The sequence below is a fragment of the Nelumbo nucifera genome, chromosome 2 (assembly GCF_055504915.1).
Source record: "Nelumbo nucifera cultivar China Antique chromosome 2, China Antique-T2T, whole genome shotgun sequence".
Taxonomy (NCBI): domain Eukaryota; kingdom Viridiplantae; phylum Streptophyta; class Magnoliopsida; order Proteales; family Nelumbonaceae; genus Nelumbo; species Nelumbo nucifera.
The window spans coordinates 50,368,519-50,385,574 of record NC_142650.1 but is presented as its reverse complement, the minus strand read 5'-3'; the positions used below and the strand labels follow the sequence as shown (position 1 = coordinate 50,385,574).

General features: G+C 37.2%; 2 protein-coding genes across 3 annotated transcripts; both read left to right on the top strand.

Moving 5' to 3' along the window:
- Positions 1-12,962, top strand: LOC104601097 (transcription initiation factor IIA large subunit-like). The gene is made up of 11 exons (XM_010264289.3): positions 1-2,472; positions 2,686-2,856; positions 2,937-3,086; positions 3,332-3,386; positions 3,492-3,550; positions 3,793-3,915; positions 7,757-7,861; positions 11,827-11,887; positions 12,021-12,184; positions 12,303-12,386; positions 12,570-12,962. The coding sequence occupies exons 1-11, from the start codon at positions 2,356-2,358 to the stop codon at positions 12,591-12,593; spliced, it is 1,113 nt and encodes a 370-aa protein (XP_010262591.1). The 5' UTR covers positions 1-2,355; the 3' UTR covers positions 12,594-12,962.
- Positions 12,963-14,290: 1,328 nt separating this feature from the next.
- Positions 14,291-17,056, top strand: LOC104601096 (ribulose bisphosphate carboxylase/oxygenase activase, chloroplastic). Of its 2 annotated transcripts, none has more exons than XM_010264287.3 (7): positions 14,291-14,475; positions 14,874-15,190; positions 15,293-15,398; positions 15,493-15,578; positions 15,798-16,270; positions 16,370-16,651; positions 16,766-17,056. In XM_010264287.3, exons 1-7 carry the CDS (start codon positions 14,431-14,433, stop codon positions 16,879-16,881), a joined length of 1,425 nt encoding a protein of 474 aa, XP_010262589.1. In that variant the 5' UTR covers positions 14,291-14,430; the 3' UTR covers positions 16,882-17,056. The 2 variants fall into 2 exon arrangements, with proteins under 2 accessions (XP_010262589.1, XP_010262590.1); XM_010264288.3 differs by having other exon boundaries at positions 16,370-16,686.

Genomic DNA, 17,056 nt, shown 5'->3' with positions numbered 1-17,056 from the left:
ATACTCTGCAAAGTGAAAGAATGGACATAGTACCGCCCCCATATGAGGTGTCCAGGTAACTTTCCATCAGTTAGACATACAAGGAATAGATCAATAGGTGCTAGAGAGGAGCTCTCAATAAATTTTCTCCATATGACAAACATCTTAAACATACAATGCAATGCATGAACTTCCATCTTCATTGCATATTTATGCATTTAGGCTTTTCCTTTGCCTCAGATCACAGTAAAGAGTTAAGATAGCAAATTCCATCATAATGACCTGTAGTTGTTATTCTTATAATTTTAACTCTGAAAATACCAGAACAGTAATAAAAATTTCAGCTTCTGGTTTGGCTAAGTAATTGTTAACTTTGAGTAGAGGAAAAGCCAGACAACATAGCTTACAAAAAGAATGGTTACTTCAAATTACCTTTGGCAAAATTTTAGAAATTTCAAGGCTCATTGAAGTCACGAAGTAAGCTCTCTCAGGTCAATGTTTCATAACCAGGATTATCAGTTAAGTCATGATTTTTTTTTTGATAGATAGTTCAATCATGATTTTTGGAAACCTTGAAAGTAGAAATAGAGAGAGTAAGAATAAGGGGTTGTTGGGATAAGCTCCTGGAAAGTGCTTTTGTGCTTTAGGTAGCTAAATTCCAGTACCAGGCAGAATCGTTAAAACGCTTGATAAATTATTACTGCTTCCATCTCATTGAAAGGAGTGTATAACGTTCAATGGATAAGCCTGTTATAAATATCTCTTACATTATCACAAATTTTCCATGATCTTCTGCAAGTAATTGAGATCCTTAATTTCTAATAAAAAATTAGGCATTTTCCAGAACTTCCTATTTTCTTGAAAAAGTGCAGTAAAATTATACCGAAGTCTGAAGATGTTGATCGCATACAATACAATTTTAATCATCACATCTTAATTTTCTTTGTTATATATATGTTCCTTTTATTATTTGATTTACTAGGAAATGAATATTTACAAAAAAAGAAGATAGCTTGCCAGTAGTTTATCATTTGTTAAAAGAGCAAGCAACGTAGCCTTTTTTGGCGTCAAAAAAAAAAAAAAAAAAGAGCAAGCAGCGGTTGTCATTTCCGATCCCCACCATATTTCTTCATTTACATTAGTTTACAATCTTCTGCTGGGGGTGGTGGGTATGGGAGAAGGGAGAAATAATTTACAGTGAATTGCACAAAATTAGCTATCTCAGTCATGCATGAGACTGAGGGAGCTTTATAAGTAAAGAGGCTTTCTCTTCCATTCTGAAAGTCTAATTCATGTCTCTCTCTACATCCTTGATCTAATACCCTTGATTCGATAGAAACAAGATAGGTTCACATTGAAGAATTAAACATTTTCAAGGAAGCAACTCTGGTTCTAAAGATCAAGATTTCTTCTTTCTCTTTTGATTACTATATATCAGCTCGTTTTCTTTGGTTTTTTAATGTCTTCTTTCTATCCTCAACTCAAGAATCAAGATGTTGCAAAAAAAGGGTATTTTTTATGCAAATGAAGCATGATGCCTTTCCCTTCACGAACCTAAAAACTCAAAATTCCGTCGAAGAATGGAAAGAATAGTGGTAAAGGAACCATTCTGTGTGACGGATGTAATACATCTCCAGATACCAAATTTATTTAACAATAAATTAACGATAACGATAACGAGAACAGAAAGAAACAAGATTGAACAGAAACCGTTCAAACAGAGTACGGAGAGAAACGAACCGATTCTGTGCCATCTCTTGATCTTCAGCACCGCAGTCGGCATAATAGGCAAGCGAGCCCGAAGCCATTGATCTCCTTACGAATTTTCTTATCCGTTTTATACATGGACGGTTCAGATCAATCAATTCGTTTTGTCAAGTAATTGCGTTTCCATCGTTGTGATATGATCTAACAAGTTGTGGATGAGTTGTGATTTGCGGGGCTAGGGAATATTTTGTAATTTTAATGATATCCGATGGCGATGAGTCGGTCGCCGGTCCGGTCGGGAATGGCTCTCTCTACTTGTCTGGTCACTCTGGTTTTTTAATATCTAATCTAAAGCTTAAGGAACTGGGGTTCTGTCCAGTTGTACAAATGTCCGACACGTGTCCCTGAACTTCTGTAAACGGATGCAAACCTATTTATATTCTCCTCTTTATTCTACTTCTCTCGTCCGCGCCTTCTCTCTCTCTCTCTCTCTTATTGTGCTACTTGACGATTGAACCCTAGACGAACATCTACAAACCCCACTTTCTATGCTTTTTTGCCTTTCAGCTCTCAAATTTGCCTTTCTGATTCTTCCATCCGGCGAATTTTCATCATCTTCTCCGGCAAAAATCCACCTTAAGAGAGTTGCTTCAGATTTAATTATCAGAGATGGCCACGACGACAAGCCAAGTGTACATCCACGTCATTGAAGACGTTGTCGACAAGGTTCGCGATGATTTTATCAATGGAGGCCCCGGAGAGGCTGTTCTTAGTGAGCTTCAGGCGGTAACTCCCAATATTCTTCGCTTTTGTCATCTGATAAGGGTTTTCCCTGCCGCGATTCGTTTCAGTTTTCTTCTGAAATTCTGAATTCGTGAAATTATGGGCTTTTATTGTTCTACTATTTCTAGGTTTCTGATGTTTTTTCTCCTGAACTTTACGGATTTATCAAACTAATCTTTTGTTCTTTTTGGTGTAATTATTTTGGGGGCTTTCCAGCTCTGGGAAATGAAAATGATGCAATGTGGTGCCATATGTGGTCCAATAGAGAGGTCTTCTGTGCCCAAGACGGTTGCCGGTGGTGCTATAACTCCTGTTCATGATCTTAATGTGCCATACGAGGGCACTGAGGAGTATGAAACTCCTACAGCCGATATGCTCTTTCCACCAGTAAACCTCCCCTCCTCTTTGTGCTGATTTTAAAGTACTTATTTCATGGTTTAATAATTTCGTTGGGCTTTCAAATGCAGACACCTTTGCAGACTCCCATGCAGACGCCCTTACCAGGGACAGTGGACAACTCCATGTATCACCTTCCTGGACCCAATGACTATCCTACCACTCCACATGATACTGGTGGTGTCCCTGAGGTCAAGGTTGGAAGACCTAGTCCTTACATGGTAAGCCTTGTTTCGTGCTTCTTTTTTTCAGCAGGTAAGACTCTGTTTCATTGGTCCTTCAGTTCATCTCTGTTCCAATTTTCTTGAGTTGTCTGCAAGCCATTCTCTGAGGATAAAATGAATTTTGATATATGGCCAGTTATGCTTCTAGCTGTCCTGTTCCAGGCTTAATTCTGGCGTAATGATGGTTCCTGGGTTCACTTGGTTATAAAACAAATGGTGATCCTGTACTCTTGTTGTTGCAGCAACCACCTTCTCCCTGGATGAATCAAAGACCTCTTGGTGTTGATGTTAATGTTGGTAAGTATGAGCTACACCTTCGCATCACTGCCTTTAGTGGTTCTATTTATTATTAGATCACTAGTTTTATTGGTTCTACTAATTATTAATTCTTGTATTTTGCAGCTTATGTTGAAGGGCGGGATGAGGTGGACAGAGGTACTTCACATCAACCTACAACGCAGGTAATCCCTATCTTTCTCTGTAGGAACTGGTTAAGTTCAAGAGTTTTGTAACAAAAACTTCTAGCAGGAATCTGGATTTAAAACAAGGTTTTAAAATCTTTATATATAGAACCCCTCCTCATTCATAAAATAACCTTCCCCTTTCCACTGTTGATAAAATATTAGCTTATTTTTTCTGAAAATATTGATAAACTGAAGCTGCTGAACTTATCTACTGGTTCTGGTATTGGAGTGAAATCCAGGACTTTTTTGTATCATCTGGAAAGCGGAAACGTGAGGATCTTGCCCCACATTTTAATACCGGCCCATACATACCACAACAGGATGGAGCTGGAGATGTCAATCTGGAGGGTCTTCAAGCAGAAGTACTTCTTTCCTACATATTAACTTGGCTTCCTTATTCAATTGTTAGAAAGTCCTTGTCTTGGAAACTACATTTATTACTTGGGACAGGCAGTGTTGTTCTAATTCCTAAATAAAATGATAAAAATTGTTTGCTTTCTTTTGGTATTAGGAAATGCCTGTATGATTGAATTACATGGTTAGCACTGTCCATGAAAGTGATGGTTGTTAAGAGGTGAAAATACAACAATGTTGTTTGCAGAAGCTGTAGGTAATTGCTTTCCACAATATACATTAATAACTTCATAATAAGAAGAATGGTGAGAGAAGGTTATGGAAACAAGCTACTAAATGAATTATAAACAACCTATAGTATAATCCTAATATTCATTTTCCACAATTTGATTTTCCTTTGAGTCTAAACCCTTTGGAAGTTGATTGCAATCAGAGTGTAGAAGGATTTTTCTTTTCCATAAAAAGGTGGAGGTGCCATGCTGGAAGTCTTTATCAGACAATGACGACAGTAGTTTGTAGTGGCTGGAAGGAAAGGAGGGAAAGAAAGATTAACTACCAATGGCCTATTTTGGGGAACTATAAAATACAGAAGGCATTATGGAAACAAGCTGCTAAATGAATTATAAACAGCCTATAATATAATCCTATGACCTTTTCCACAATTTGATTTTCCTTTGAGCCTAATGATCCTTTGGATGTTGATTGCAATCAGAGTGTATAAGGAATTTTCTTTTCCATAAAAAGGTGGAGGCACTGTGCTGGAAGTATTCATCAGGTAATGATGACAGTAGTTTGTAGTGGCTGGAAGGGGAGGGAAAGGAATATTAACTACCAAGGGCCTATTTTGGGGAACTATAAAATACAGAAGGCACTATTTTCATGTATGTCAATTGCTTTGTTCATGTGTTTAGATGGTACCCAAAGTATGCCTCTATTTACAACATCTGCAAAATAGTCTTAAATACATATTCCATAAAGGGGGTAATCATTCTCTTAATTTTCATTGTTGAGTTCAATGTTCATCCAAAATTTACCTACAACTTATGTTTTAAGGTTCATGGAGTTTAGTCAAAACACTGGAGTTGGCGTTTTAGCTTCAATTTATTACACCTTTTATGATAAACAAGAAATGTTCATTTATCTCAGATGCTGTGGGGTGTGGGCTGAGCACTTATCATGGAAATCGAAATAGGAAAATCCAACCATACTCAGTGCTAAGCTCTCTTTGAGAAATTCCATTTTGTACATGCTCATGGGTCTCTTGCCCTCCTATAGTTACTTCTAAAACAATCATTCTTACCACTTATTAAGAATGATATATAACTTGAGTTTGCAAGTTGGAGTGCTCAAAAGCACCCAACCATCAAAAGAGTCTATTTATTTATTTATTTGATTAGTAAAAGGAGAAAATTTTATTAAAGAAAAAAGAAACTGAATACAACCTCAGAGCAGGTGCCAAGATAACACCCCCTAGACCACACAACTACGACCAACCAACAAGAACAACAAAAACAGAGAAAGCAAAAGAAACACATCAATTCTGCAACAACCGTGCTAGAGAATCGATGCACCTGCAAAGCCACAGGTCAATCTTCCACCTCACCGAACTCTTCTTGGCCTCCCTCCTTACCCCAAGATTCTCCCCCTATTTATTGAACTGTCTGTTATGGCAATGATCTCTTTTTGATTTGGCAGATAATATATCCTTTTATTATAACATAATATTCCTTTCCCTCTTAGACAATATAGAGTAGTTGTATAAAAGCAATTAGGAAAAGGGTATAAAGGCCATGCATGAGAATGTGCCCATATGAATCAGGGTTTGATGTACATAGGAAATGGAAAGATAGGTTTGTCTTCTGAGTGATAACATTATTCATGTACTAGTTGAGAGGTAGGCCCTTTCAAGATGGGCTTTTACTTCACATTTTCAAAGGATATTGGAAGAGGCTTTGCACCTCTTATTGACCACCTGGATCTAATAGTGAAGACAGACCCAGTGATTTAAAAGGCCCGCCTAGGCGCACAGGCGAGGCGCATTTTAGGGTAGGCGCCTCGCCCAGGTCCTAGGTGCAGCCCATTCAAAAGGCACATGCACCTTTTGAAAATTTGCCGCCTTTTCCTTTTTTTGAGTCCCCTATTTGGTAATGTTGTCTATTCATTCATCCTAATAAAATATCTTCTTAAAAGCAATTGAAACTATAAAATTATTATTGTGTGAAAACTAAGAATTTAAGACCTTAACATGGACTTGTTTGGGCTTGCCTCGAGGGGCGTGGCACAAAGGCGGTTCGTAGAATTAGGAATGTAATGTCACATTAGCTACTTGATGCAATTGAGAAAAAAAAGAGATTGTGGGTTTTATATGCTTGAAAATGTTTTATATGTTTGATTTCATTTTTAAATTCTCATTTGAATATGCTTTACATATTATATATATATATGTATTTTAATTTTAGATAATAGGTTTTTTAAAACATTTATTTTAAAACTTAAGTTTATATTTTTATTAATATTATGTTTTATAATTTTTTGATTTTTATCTTTTTTTTTTTTTTAAATTGTGCGCCTTGCTTCAAAAAGGCGCGTGCCTCACCTTGAGCCTTGCGCCTCAGGCGCAAAATGGCCCTTGTGCCTTTTTTGCGCCTTGCGCTTTTAAAACACTGGACAGACCTCAAACTGAAGGTTTTCTCAAAATTATATTATCCCAAGGTATATGGAGCTGCATGACCATACATGCTTCTTTCAGACTGTCAATTGTTGACTCTAAAATGTGTTTTAGTTGCTGCATGGAAAGGTCATCAATATAAGTTACAAAACACATAATAAATTAGATAACACATTCTATCATGTTCTCAGATAATTATGGACTATCTTCTATATTTTGATAATTTTTTACATGTTTTTTCATTGTAAGAATTTCTATTTTGAGGATCATCCTGAGAAGCAAAAGTTTAGGCTTAGATTACTCAAACAAAATTGTCATTAAAAAATATTCATTGAGGCCATAAAAATGAACTTAACTATAAAATTTCCAGTTAGAAGGACTTTTGGTGGCATGTTCACTAATTTTCCATGACCTTCTCATTTTGCTTATGTTATGTTCTATAATTTCCTAAAGAATGGTTAAGACTCGACATTAAAAGGAAATAAGAAAAAGTGGTGCTTTTATAAAGTACCTTCTATATTTTGATAAATTTTTACATGTCTTTTGTTATAAGAACCTTTTTTTAAGGATAATCTTGGGACATGAAAATTTAAGCTTAGATTAATGAAACAAAATTGTAACTAAAATATTCATTAGGGCCATAAAGTCAAATTAGCAATAAAAATTTCAAGTGAGGAATTTTTAGTGGACTAGTTACTAATTTTCCAGGACCTACTCATTCTACACCTTTTCTAGTATCAATGGTTAAAACTCAACAATAAAAGTGAAGTATAATGAAAGATGCTTGGTGCATGGGTATATCACCTTAAAATGAGCTCCGTACCTTGTCAATTCTGATATATATAATTTTCAGTTGATATGGTTAGTATCAATTATATTTTTCATTTTGTGCTTCATTTTTATGCATCTTGTTCATAGAAGGAATATTAGCACATTTTGGCCATAATGCAAAAATAGAACAGATTTTCTGTGTGATTTCCCTCATTTCATAATTTAATTAATAGAAATTCATGACTTCATCCTGGTTGCATGTAGAAAGTAGCATCTTTATGTCAATTGATGAATTGCTTGAAATTTTCAGTTTGTTTGCTTCGACTAAGCCTGTATACCACCTCATGCATATACCTGTCTTTTTTTAAGCAAGTCATGCAAGCTCACCAAATAAATTTGTAACACTGAAGGCAATTGGTGAGATGCTGTCAGCTCAAACTAATATGGCTTCTAGAATTCCACAGCATGATGGACCAATTCCAGATGGATATGAGGACATAATCACGACACCTGGGGTAAACTATGCTTTTCTGACATTTCCATTTTTATATCTACATATAGAAAGACATATTCATGCTTGTGTACATGGGTAACTGCAAAGCCATTTATTCTCAGGCAACTTGGACTATATACGTGCACTGTGATCACTCCTGTCTGTATGCATATTCTGCTGGCACATGCTTCAAGTTGCCTTTAGTAATTGATAAAAGTCTAGTAGTTGTGTCTTTCAATAAAGTGGTCAACTTCTTGAATAGTTACAGGTATTTTCTAATGAGATGGATCCTCTGTTATGACTCTGGATAATGATCTGTAGTGTCATTGATCATTGGGAAGTAGAGGTCTCAATAGGTTGAATTCGAATCAGATGCCTATCCAAATTCAATCCATTTAAGAATATAATACATCCAGATTTGATATGATTTTTGATTGATCATACATGTGGCTTGTTCGATTAATGACGAAATTGAAAATATTGATTTATTTAATAGGTGATAATTCACAAGAATATAAAGAAAATTTCCTGGAAGGAGTGAATTAATGCATATTTACTTTTTATGCACCTTAAGATGGGGAAAATCATGTGCATTAGGCTCCATTTGGAAGGAGTACAAATACAAATATGTAAAGCGTAGGGGTGGCAAATGGGTGGGTTGGGTTGGGTTGGGTAAGGGTTGAATATCAACCCACCCATATTGACCCACCAACCCACCATGACCCCTCATCAATTCTTGTTAAAGGGTCATAACCCACCCTAACCCTAACCTTAACCCACCCTGACCCACCCATATTGACCCACTTGACCCATCCATATTGACCTTCAACCACCCTCACCCATACTAACCCACCCACCCTCACTTATAAATACAAAAATGGGTCGGGAAGGCCTGCATACACAAAATAATAATTTTTGAGAGAATAATCTCTCAAGACTGCCACGTGACAAAAACGAGTCAAGTCAACCTGTATACCCAAAAATGCAAAAATTGTAGATAAATGCAGAAAATTGAAAAAAAAATTGCAAAAAATTCAGAACTTTTTCTGAAAAAATCAGAAAATATGAAAAAAAGAAAATTGTAGGAGATGCATGAAAAACACCAAAAAAATGCAAAAAAAGCACCAAAAAATTGCAGAAAAATACCAAAAAATTGCAAAAAATGCATAACTTTTATAAAAATGCTTTCGCAAAAGTACTTTTATGAAAGTACTTCTATAAAAGTGTTTTCATAAAAGTGATTTCATAAAAGCACTTTTATATGCTTTCATAAAGGTGTGTTTGTGTAAAAGTACTTATGTAAAAGTGCTTTTGTAAAAGTACTTTTATAAAAGTTATTTTATGCTTTCATAAAAGTGTTTTCGTCATAAAAGTACTTTCGTAAAAGTACTTTTATGCTTTCATAAAAGTGTTTTTGTAAAAGTACTTTAATAAAAGTACTTTCGTGTAAAAGTACTTTTATAAAAGTGCTTTTGTGATTTCATAAAAGTACTTTCATAAAAGTACTTTCGTGTAAAAGTGCTTTCATAAAAGTCCTTATATAATTACTTTATAAAATTGCTTTTGTAAAAGTGCTTTTGTATAAAATTGCATGTGACCACGAAAGTTAATAAAATCTATTTTATTTCACTTTTATTCTCAAAATGAAATGTGGCATAGTGGTTAGGAAGTGTAATGAGATGTTGTCATACTTGGAGGCTTGAGTTCGAATCATTATAACTCCCATTTTTTGAGATTTGGCGAGTATAGATTAACTTGACTTTGACCCAACCCATCTTGACCTGTGCGACCCAACCCATCCTGATCCTAATGGGTACCCTCGACCCAACCCACTCTAACCCTTTTCCAATGACCCTAATGGGTTACTCGACCCATATTGACCTACCAATAAATTGGGTGGGTATGGGTGGGCTGGGTGGGTCAAAAGGGTTAGGGTCAAGATTGCCAGCCCTAGTAAAGCGCAAAACCTTGTATTTTGTATGTATTTGTACTGCACATATTTGTATTTGTACTCCTTCCAAACTGAACCTTGAGGAAAAACAGACGGTAAATACATGCATCTGAGTAAAATAATCTCTTCTTTTCAAATATCTGTCAGATCTAGATTGAAATTTCTACAGTTCTATTGGTTTTCCTTAATTCAACCTATTTACCACCTAAACATTGCACCTTTTTTCATCTAAACATTTAGTCTGTAGTTGGCTTTTTTTTTCCTGATCAGCAGCCATTAAATTATTTTATTAGTAAAAGATTGTGAATGTATGTTACAAGGTATAAGAAACTGATGTGTGTAAGAAAACTGGATCTGCTGAGTGCTAATCTGATTTGGATTCTGAGGGAACTAAACTCTATTGTGGATGGTTTAGATAAGTTAGGAGCACACATGGATGTAATGTATAGTGACAACTTGATTCCAGTGTAATCCCCAGGGGTTTCCTCGTTTATGTTGTACATCTCCTTATGTACTCTTTATTTTATCTAATAAAATTCTGTTACCTTCTCTCAAAAAAAAAGCATAGGATATAGGCCCTTGTCTACCTACCAATTTATACCCTACATCCCCCTTAGCATATCATTCCCTATATAACTGATCTCAATCTCTCTCTTGTTGTGAATTCTATGGGTGGCATCGACCTCAATCTCTCTCTTGTTGTGAATTATTAAACAAAGGTAACGGAGGAGGTCAAATTGAGTTATCTCTTTGTCTCTAATCCTAAGTGCACCTTGATTTGTACTCCTTATTTAAATTTGCATTGCATGTGTTCTATTTTAGTCCTACTTATTTTAAAACCTCTTGTTTCTAAGGTATTTGCCCATTAACCTGATTTTGTATTTAATCTTTGTTAGTTTCATCAGTTAATTCTATATCATTAGCAAACAACAAACACCATGAGACCTCCTGTTGAATATGTTTGGTCAATTCATCCATGACTAGTGCAATAAACAAGAACCAAGTGCTGAGCTTTGGTGAAGCCCCTTTGTAACTATAAAATCTAGTATCTCTCCTACAAGTGTTCTAAATTCATATCCTTAGGTCCATATACCTATTTTGGAACTCCCTTCTTGTCCAAAGCCCACCATATCATGCTTAAGGATCACATATTTATGCTTCTTCTCATGTGTGGTTCTGGCTACCCACAGTATTTGCATGGAATACATTGTTTAGGGCAAAAGTAGCCTCAAAAGAAATTCATTGTGGATGGTCAAAAGGGTTGGATACCTCACATGTGAATCTTAATTAATCATGCAGACTATTAGAGATATTAGGAACCTTGCTGGATCAGTTAGATCCCCCTCTCTTTTTTTCTTTTTAAATGAAACCTTACAAGGACATTTTTGGGATACTTGCAAGTTGGCTGCTAATTGGTGGTTAGGATTTGAAAGATGCCTTATATTTGATTGTAATTTGAATGGTAGTTAGGATTGACACTGTTCTGTGTACAGCATTTGCATCACCTTTCTCTGGTATTGCATATCATTGATTGGATGACTGGGGGCCATTTGATAACAGTTGAAATGGCTGAACTCAAAAGCTTATTGCTTTGTCTTTTAGAGAATAAGTTGTTTTTTTTTTTGATAATTGCTTTTAGTGAATAAGTTTTTAAGGAGGTTGTGTGCTCCTATGGCTGAAGTTGAAGTTGAATAGACTACTATACCCTTGAATATTTTATTATTTAATCATTTTATCCACAAAAAGATAAAGCAATAATTTGCTCAAAAACAATTTCAGACGTTACCAAATAGCCTTCAACATATTTCTGAACTTTGAGTTTGGTTTTTGTCCTTCCCTTCATGTGGTTGAGCATTTGGCTAGTTTGGATTGCTAGCCAGAGACCATCAATAGAGTCCACATGCATAAGTGAGTTCATTTTGCTTTCTTATAATGCTTAGTTTTCATTGCCAGCAGCCTCTTATTAGAGTCCTGCATATGCATAAATGAGTTTTTTCCCCTTTCATATAATGCTGATTTTTCATTTCAACATGAAGTTATACCCTTATCAAGGAGTTGCAAGTGAAGACTACAATGCAGTGAACACACCGGGCCAAGGTACTTTTTCCCCTTTTTGGATGGAACTCCTTAAATATGCATTATTTTGATATAGACAAGAAAACTATTTTTTTTTTTTAATTTTTTTTGACAAACTAACAAGTATAAGCTGTCTTTTATTGCAAATGTTTAGATTTACAAACAGGCACGCCAGCTGTTATCACACAAAGTGAAGTTGGGGATGATGATGATGATGAACCACCTTTAAATGAAAACGATGACGATGATGATTTTGATGATGTGGATCAGGGAGACGAACCAAACGCACAGCAGTTAGTTCTGGCGCAGTTTGACAAGGTAAAACTCATCAGTACATGCTTCTAATGCAAAAGTCATGGAGTACTTGTAGAAAGTAAGAACTTAGTAATATAATTGATAACAACTTTTATGTTGCCCGACATATATGGATAAACAGGTGACAAGGACAAAAAGCAAATGGAAATGCACACTCAAGGATGGCATTATGCACATTAATGATAAGGATATCCTCTTCACTAAGGTGTGTTTTATGGGATAAATTCTAAATTCTATAGCTACGTGTTCTCTTGATCTTCTGGGTGTTTTGAGTGGAAAAAGAGTTTATATCTTTTTTTTTTTTTTGCCCTTTTCCCGTATCCTTGGTCATATAAATTTTCAAGTTCTTATGTGTGAAGCTTCCATTATTGGTCCTTGCTTTCTGCAGGCGACTGGGGAGTTCGACTTCTGAACTGTTGAGCATAAAGAGGACTCAACATTGCCACGATGGTTGGATTGTGGAGGCTTAACCAGGACTCCTCTATTCTTGTCATCAATTGGCTTGAGAGAGATGTGCTTGGGGAAAACATTAATGGCGCTAGGAATTGGGGGATGGTATGGATATTTGTACACAAAGGGAGAGCCTCTCAATGGTATATGGGACGACTACACTAGGATTTATTGTGTAATTCTATTTGGTTTTGTGTATTTTGGACTTTTTGTTAAACTAACTGCATAATTTTGGTTGCTCCCCGCCCTCCCTTTTCCGGGTTGTCTTTGTTCTTTGTTCTTTGTACATATTTTAGAACTAATCGTGAAAACACAGGCTTCCATTATTGCATGCATGTGTGGATTAATGCTTTATTAGCCAGGTGGCTGGGGGATCTCCTACTTTGATCGTGTCTCCCTTAACGAAATATGTTGTTGTCCTCCTCCATTATTAAAATTCAGAATTTGTTTTTCATTTACTCATTTCTCTTCCATCGTTTGCTCACCTTTTCCATCAAGATATTCATCTGATCTGAGATGATCTGGCCCCGAGTACCCCAATCAATTAAGCAATTAGTAACTTGGTTCTTCTCCTCTGTAAATCGTAATGTGTGGGTGTGGCTAAAACTTGATAGTTGGTAGTTGTGAAACCCGAGTTTCTTCTCGCTAGGCTTCTGTATCTCGTCATTCTCGTCACCGATTTTCCATGGTGGGGGAACCATCTTCGGGAGGAGAGGACTTGTGGGAAAATCCAATATAATTCAAATATCCCAACTCTCATCAATTGTAATGAAGGTCTGATTCTTAATCCCAACCATGTGGGGTGAGCTACTTGAATTCTGTTTTTCCATACCGTTCTGTACCTCAGTTTAATCTTTAATGAGATGTTCAATCATCAATCCCTCTGAATATGGAAATGTGGGATCAAAATAAAACCTGCATAGCTATATACTTTCCATGGTAAGGCCAGTGGATCTCATGTGTATCTTCCTCTATAACATTTCATACACAAAAAATAATAATAATAAAAGTGCGAAAATTTATTTGGATGCAGGATGATTTGGACAAAACCCATATTGACAAGAGGTGAAGAGGTCACATTTCTCAACCAAAAAAATATTTTTATTGAATTTCGTTCATCACCAAGGAAAAAAGGGCAAATTTCCTCTTAAATTAATAAAAAAACAACCTAAAAAAGAAAGATGGTATGTAGGAGTTATTTTCTTGCAGCCCATAATTTTGGAAATTGAACAATTTAAGTGAACAGTGGGAATCTGTTGTAAACTTGTAATATGACAATATGGGTCAGTTGCATCATCCGAGGAAGAATGAAAATAATTATCCGCCCTACACGTGGCACTTACAGACAAATAACATATATTTCTACCGTTCCATACAAACGTGGAAAGAAAAAAACAAAGCAGCAGCCCATAATTTTCCAAAGAGAAGAGCTTTGTGTGGTAACAAAAATAACCAGATTCTCATTTTTTTTAGTGGAGAATAAGAAACCTTCAACTCTAACCGCAAAGCTCACTTCGTTCCCAGAAACCTCCATTTTGGACAATATATCGCAGAACGGCTATCCTCTTTAGAGACTGCCACGTGTCACCAGGGCAATCCGAATTGTGTGGCCGTTGGGGATTCCTTAAGCTGATCCACAGGTTTTCTGTTTTCTGACACACTCAAACTCAGCTACTATTATAAAACTCTTTCCCATTCACCACTTCATCTCATCAGACGATCACTGCGGTTTCAGTTCGTTCCTGCTCTCTCCGGCGCCTCCATTCCATCGAAGCCGTGGGATCCTGGTAGTACTACCAATGGCTACTGCTATCTCAACCATCGGATCTGTTAACAGGGCACCGGTATAGTGTTTTTCCCGCCTTTTTTTTCTCTCTTACATTTGTCTGTCTTTGCTTTCTCTTCGATATAAATATAATCATTGGGATTCTTCGTTTTTAAACTCTTTTAGCTTCACGAGTCCTTTCTTTTTTTTTTTTTTTTTTTTATTTCATCTAAATTCGTTTTGTATCAAGACCTCAGAGTTGTACAATTTCATCTCCTTGTTCCTAAAATGTCTGAAGATCATTAGTAGAATTTTGTGTTCTCGAGGGTGACCATCAGAATTCAGTCCTTGAATTGATATATGAGTTCTGAATTTTCTTGGGCCTGACTGGGTTTCAATTCAAAGAGATGGAATCTGCGATTCCATTTGAATCATGTTGGTTTATTGGATATAAAGAAGGGGTTGCCTTTGATGCAGCTGAACTTGCACAGCTCTGGTGCCGGAACTTCAGTCCCCAACTCGGCCTTCTTTGGCAGCAACTTGAAGAAGGTGAGCTCTGGCTTCACCCAGCCAAAGGTTTCATCGGGAAGCTTCAAGGTAGTTGCAGAAATTGATGAGACAAAGCAAACCAACAAGGACAAATGGAGGGGCCTCGCCTACGATATATCAGATGACCAGCAGGACATCACCAGAGGAAAGGGTATGGTGGACTCCCTCTTCCAAGCTCCTCAAGACGCTGGAACCCACTATGCTGTCTTGAGTTCATACGAGTACATCAGCCAAGGCCTTCGCCAGTACGTGATCCTCTCTCTCTCTCTCTCTCTGCAATCGCGCTAAATCACAGACAGGAACCAAGGACTATTGTCTTGATCATATGTTGGCGAACTATGTTGCAGGTACAATTTGGACAACAACATGGACGGGTTCTACATAGCTCCCGCTTTCATGGACAAGCTTGTTGTTCACATCACCAAGAATTACATGACCTTGCCCAACATCAAGGTATGTAACACTACTAGCTTTACATTTACTATCACGGAATTCTGTGAACTGGGTTTCTGATTAATTGCCGCTCTGTTGAATTCGTTACATACAGGTTCCTCTTATCTTGGGTATTTGGGGAGGCAAAGGTCAGGGAAAATCATTCCAATGTGAGCTCGTCTTTGCCAAGATGGGAATCAAGTGAGTTCATCCCTCCCTGTCTGGTTCTGTTAATACTCCAAAACCTTGCACAATAAAAAATCGAAGTAGAGTTTTAGGAGGAATATCATCCCAAATCAATTGTTCTAATTAAGCTGGAGAAATTGAAGTTTCTTATTAACGTCGAGATACCCATTAATAATTATGATTCCGAATTAAAGCTCAGACATTTTCATCTTATATGGTGATGGAATATTTCAGCCCCATCATGATGAGTGCCGGAGAATTGGAAAGTGGAAACGCCGGAGAGCCCGCAAAATTGATCAGGCAAAGGTACCGTGAGGCAGCGGACATCATCGCCAAGGGAAAGATGTGCTGCCTGTTCATCAACGATCTTGATGCAGGAGCCGGTAGGCTTGGAGGAACCACCCAATACACAGTAAACAACCAGATGGTGAACGCGACCCTCATGAACATTGCCGACAACCCAACAAACGTTCAGCTCCCTGGTATGTACAACAAAGAAGAAAACGCCCGTGTCCCCATCATCGTCACTGGTAATGACTTCTCCACATTGTATGCTCCTCTCATCCGTGACGGTCGTATGGAGAAGTTCTACTGGGCACCCACCCGCGAAGATAGAATTGGTGTCTGCACTGGTATCTTCAGGGCCGACAATGTCCCCAATGACGACATCGTCAAACTAGTCGACACTTTCCCTGGACAATCCATCGGTAATTAAGCTTCATTATTAAGTTATAACACTGTATATATACATGCATACATGGGAATTTGGGTGTATTAAGTTGATCACATTAATTGCCGGGATGCAGACTTCTTCGGTGCCCTCAGAGCCAGAGTTTACGATGATGAGGTGAGGAAGTGGATCTCTGGTGTGGGAGTCGAAAGCGTTGGAAAGAAGCTGGTGAACTCAAAGGAGGGACCCCCAACATTCGAGCAGCCCAAGATGACACTTGAGAAGCTGCTCGAGTATGGAAACATGCTTGTCCAAGAACAGGAGAATGTGAAGAGAGTTCAGTTGGCTGACAAATACTTGAGCGAGGCAGCTCTTGGAGATGCCAATGAGGATTCTATTAAGAGAGGAACTTTCTATGGTTAGAACCCTTAATCCTTCAGGCCTTGATGGGAGGTTTGCATCTGCCTTTTTAGACAAATATGTAGTATGAGTGAAGAAGGATTTATCTAAGGTTTGGTTTTGTTAATTGCAGGCAAAGCTGCTCAGCAGGTGAATGTTCCTGTCCCTGAAGGTTGCACTGATCCCGCTGCAAAGAACTTCGATCCCACTGCTAGGAGCGACAATGGTACCTGCCTCTATGAATTCTAAGTGTGGTGTAGGAGCTAGTTAGCTGAGAAGTTAAACAAGGATACTAGTTGATGATTTCCAAGGATGGAAGGATTTCATAATATTATTTTTATGGATTAGTATCCTGTAATTTTGTGTGTTTGTGTACCACTTCCTTTCAATGTTCAACTTAGAACGTGCACCGTCTCTTTTATCA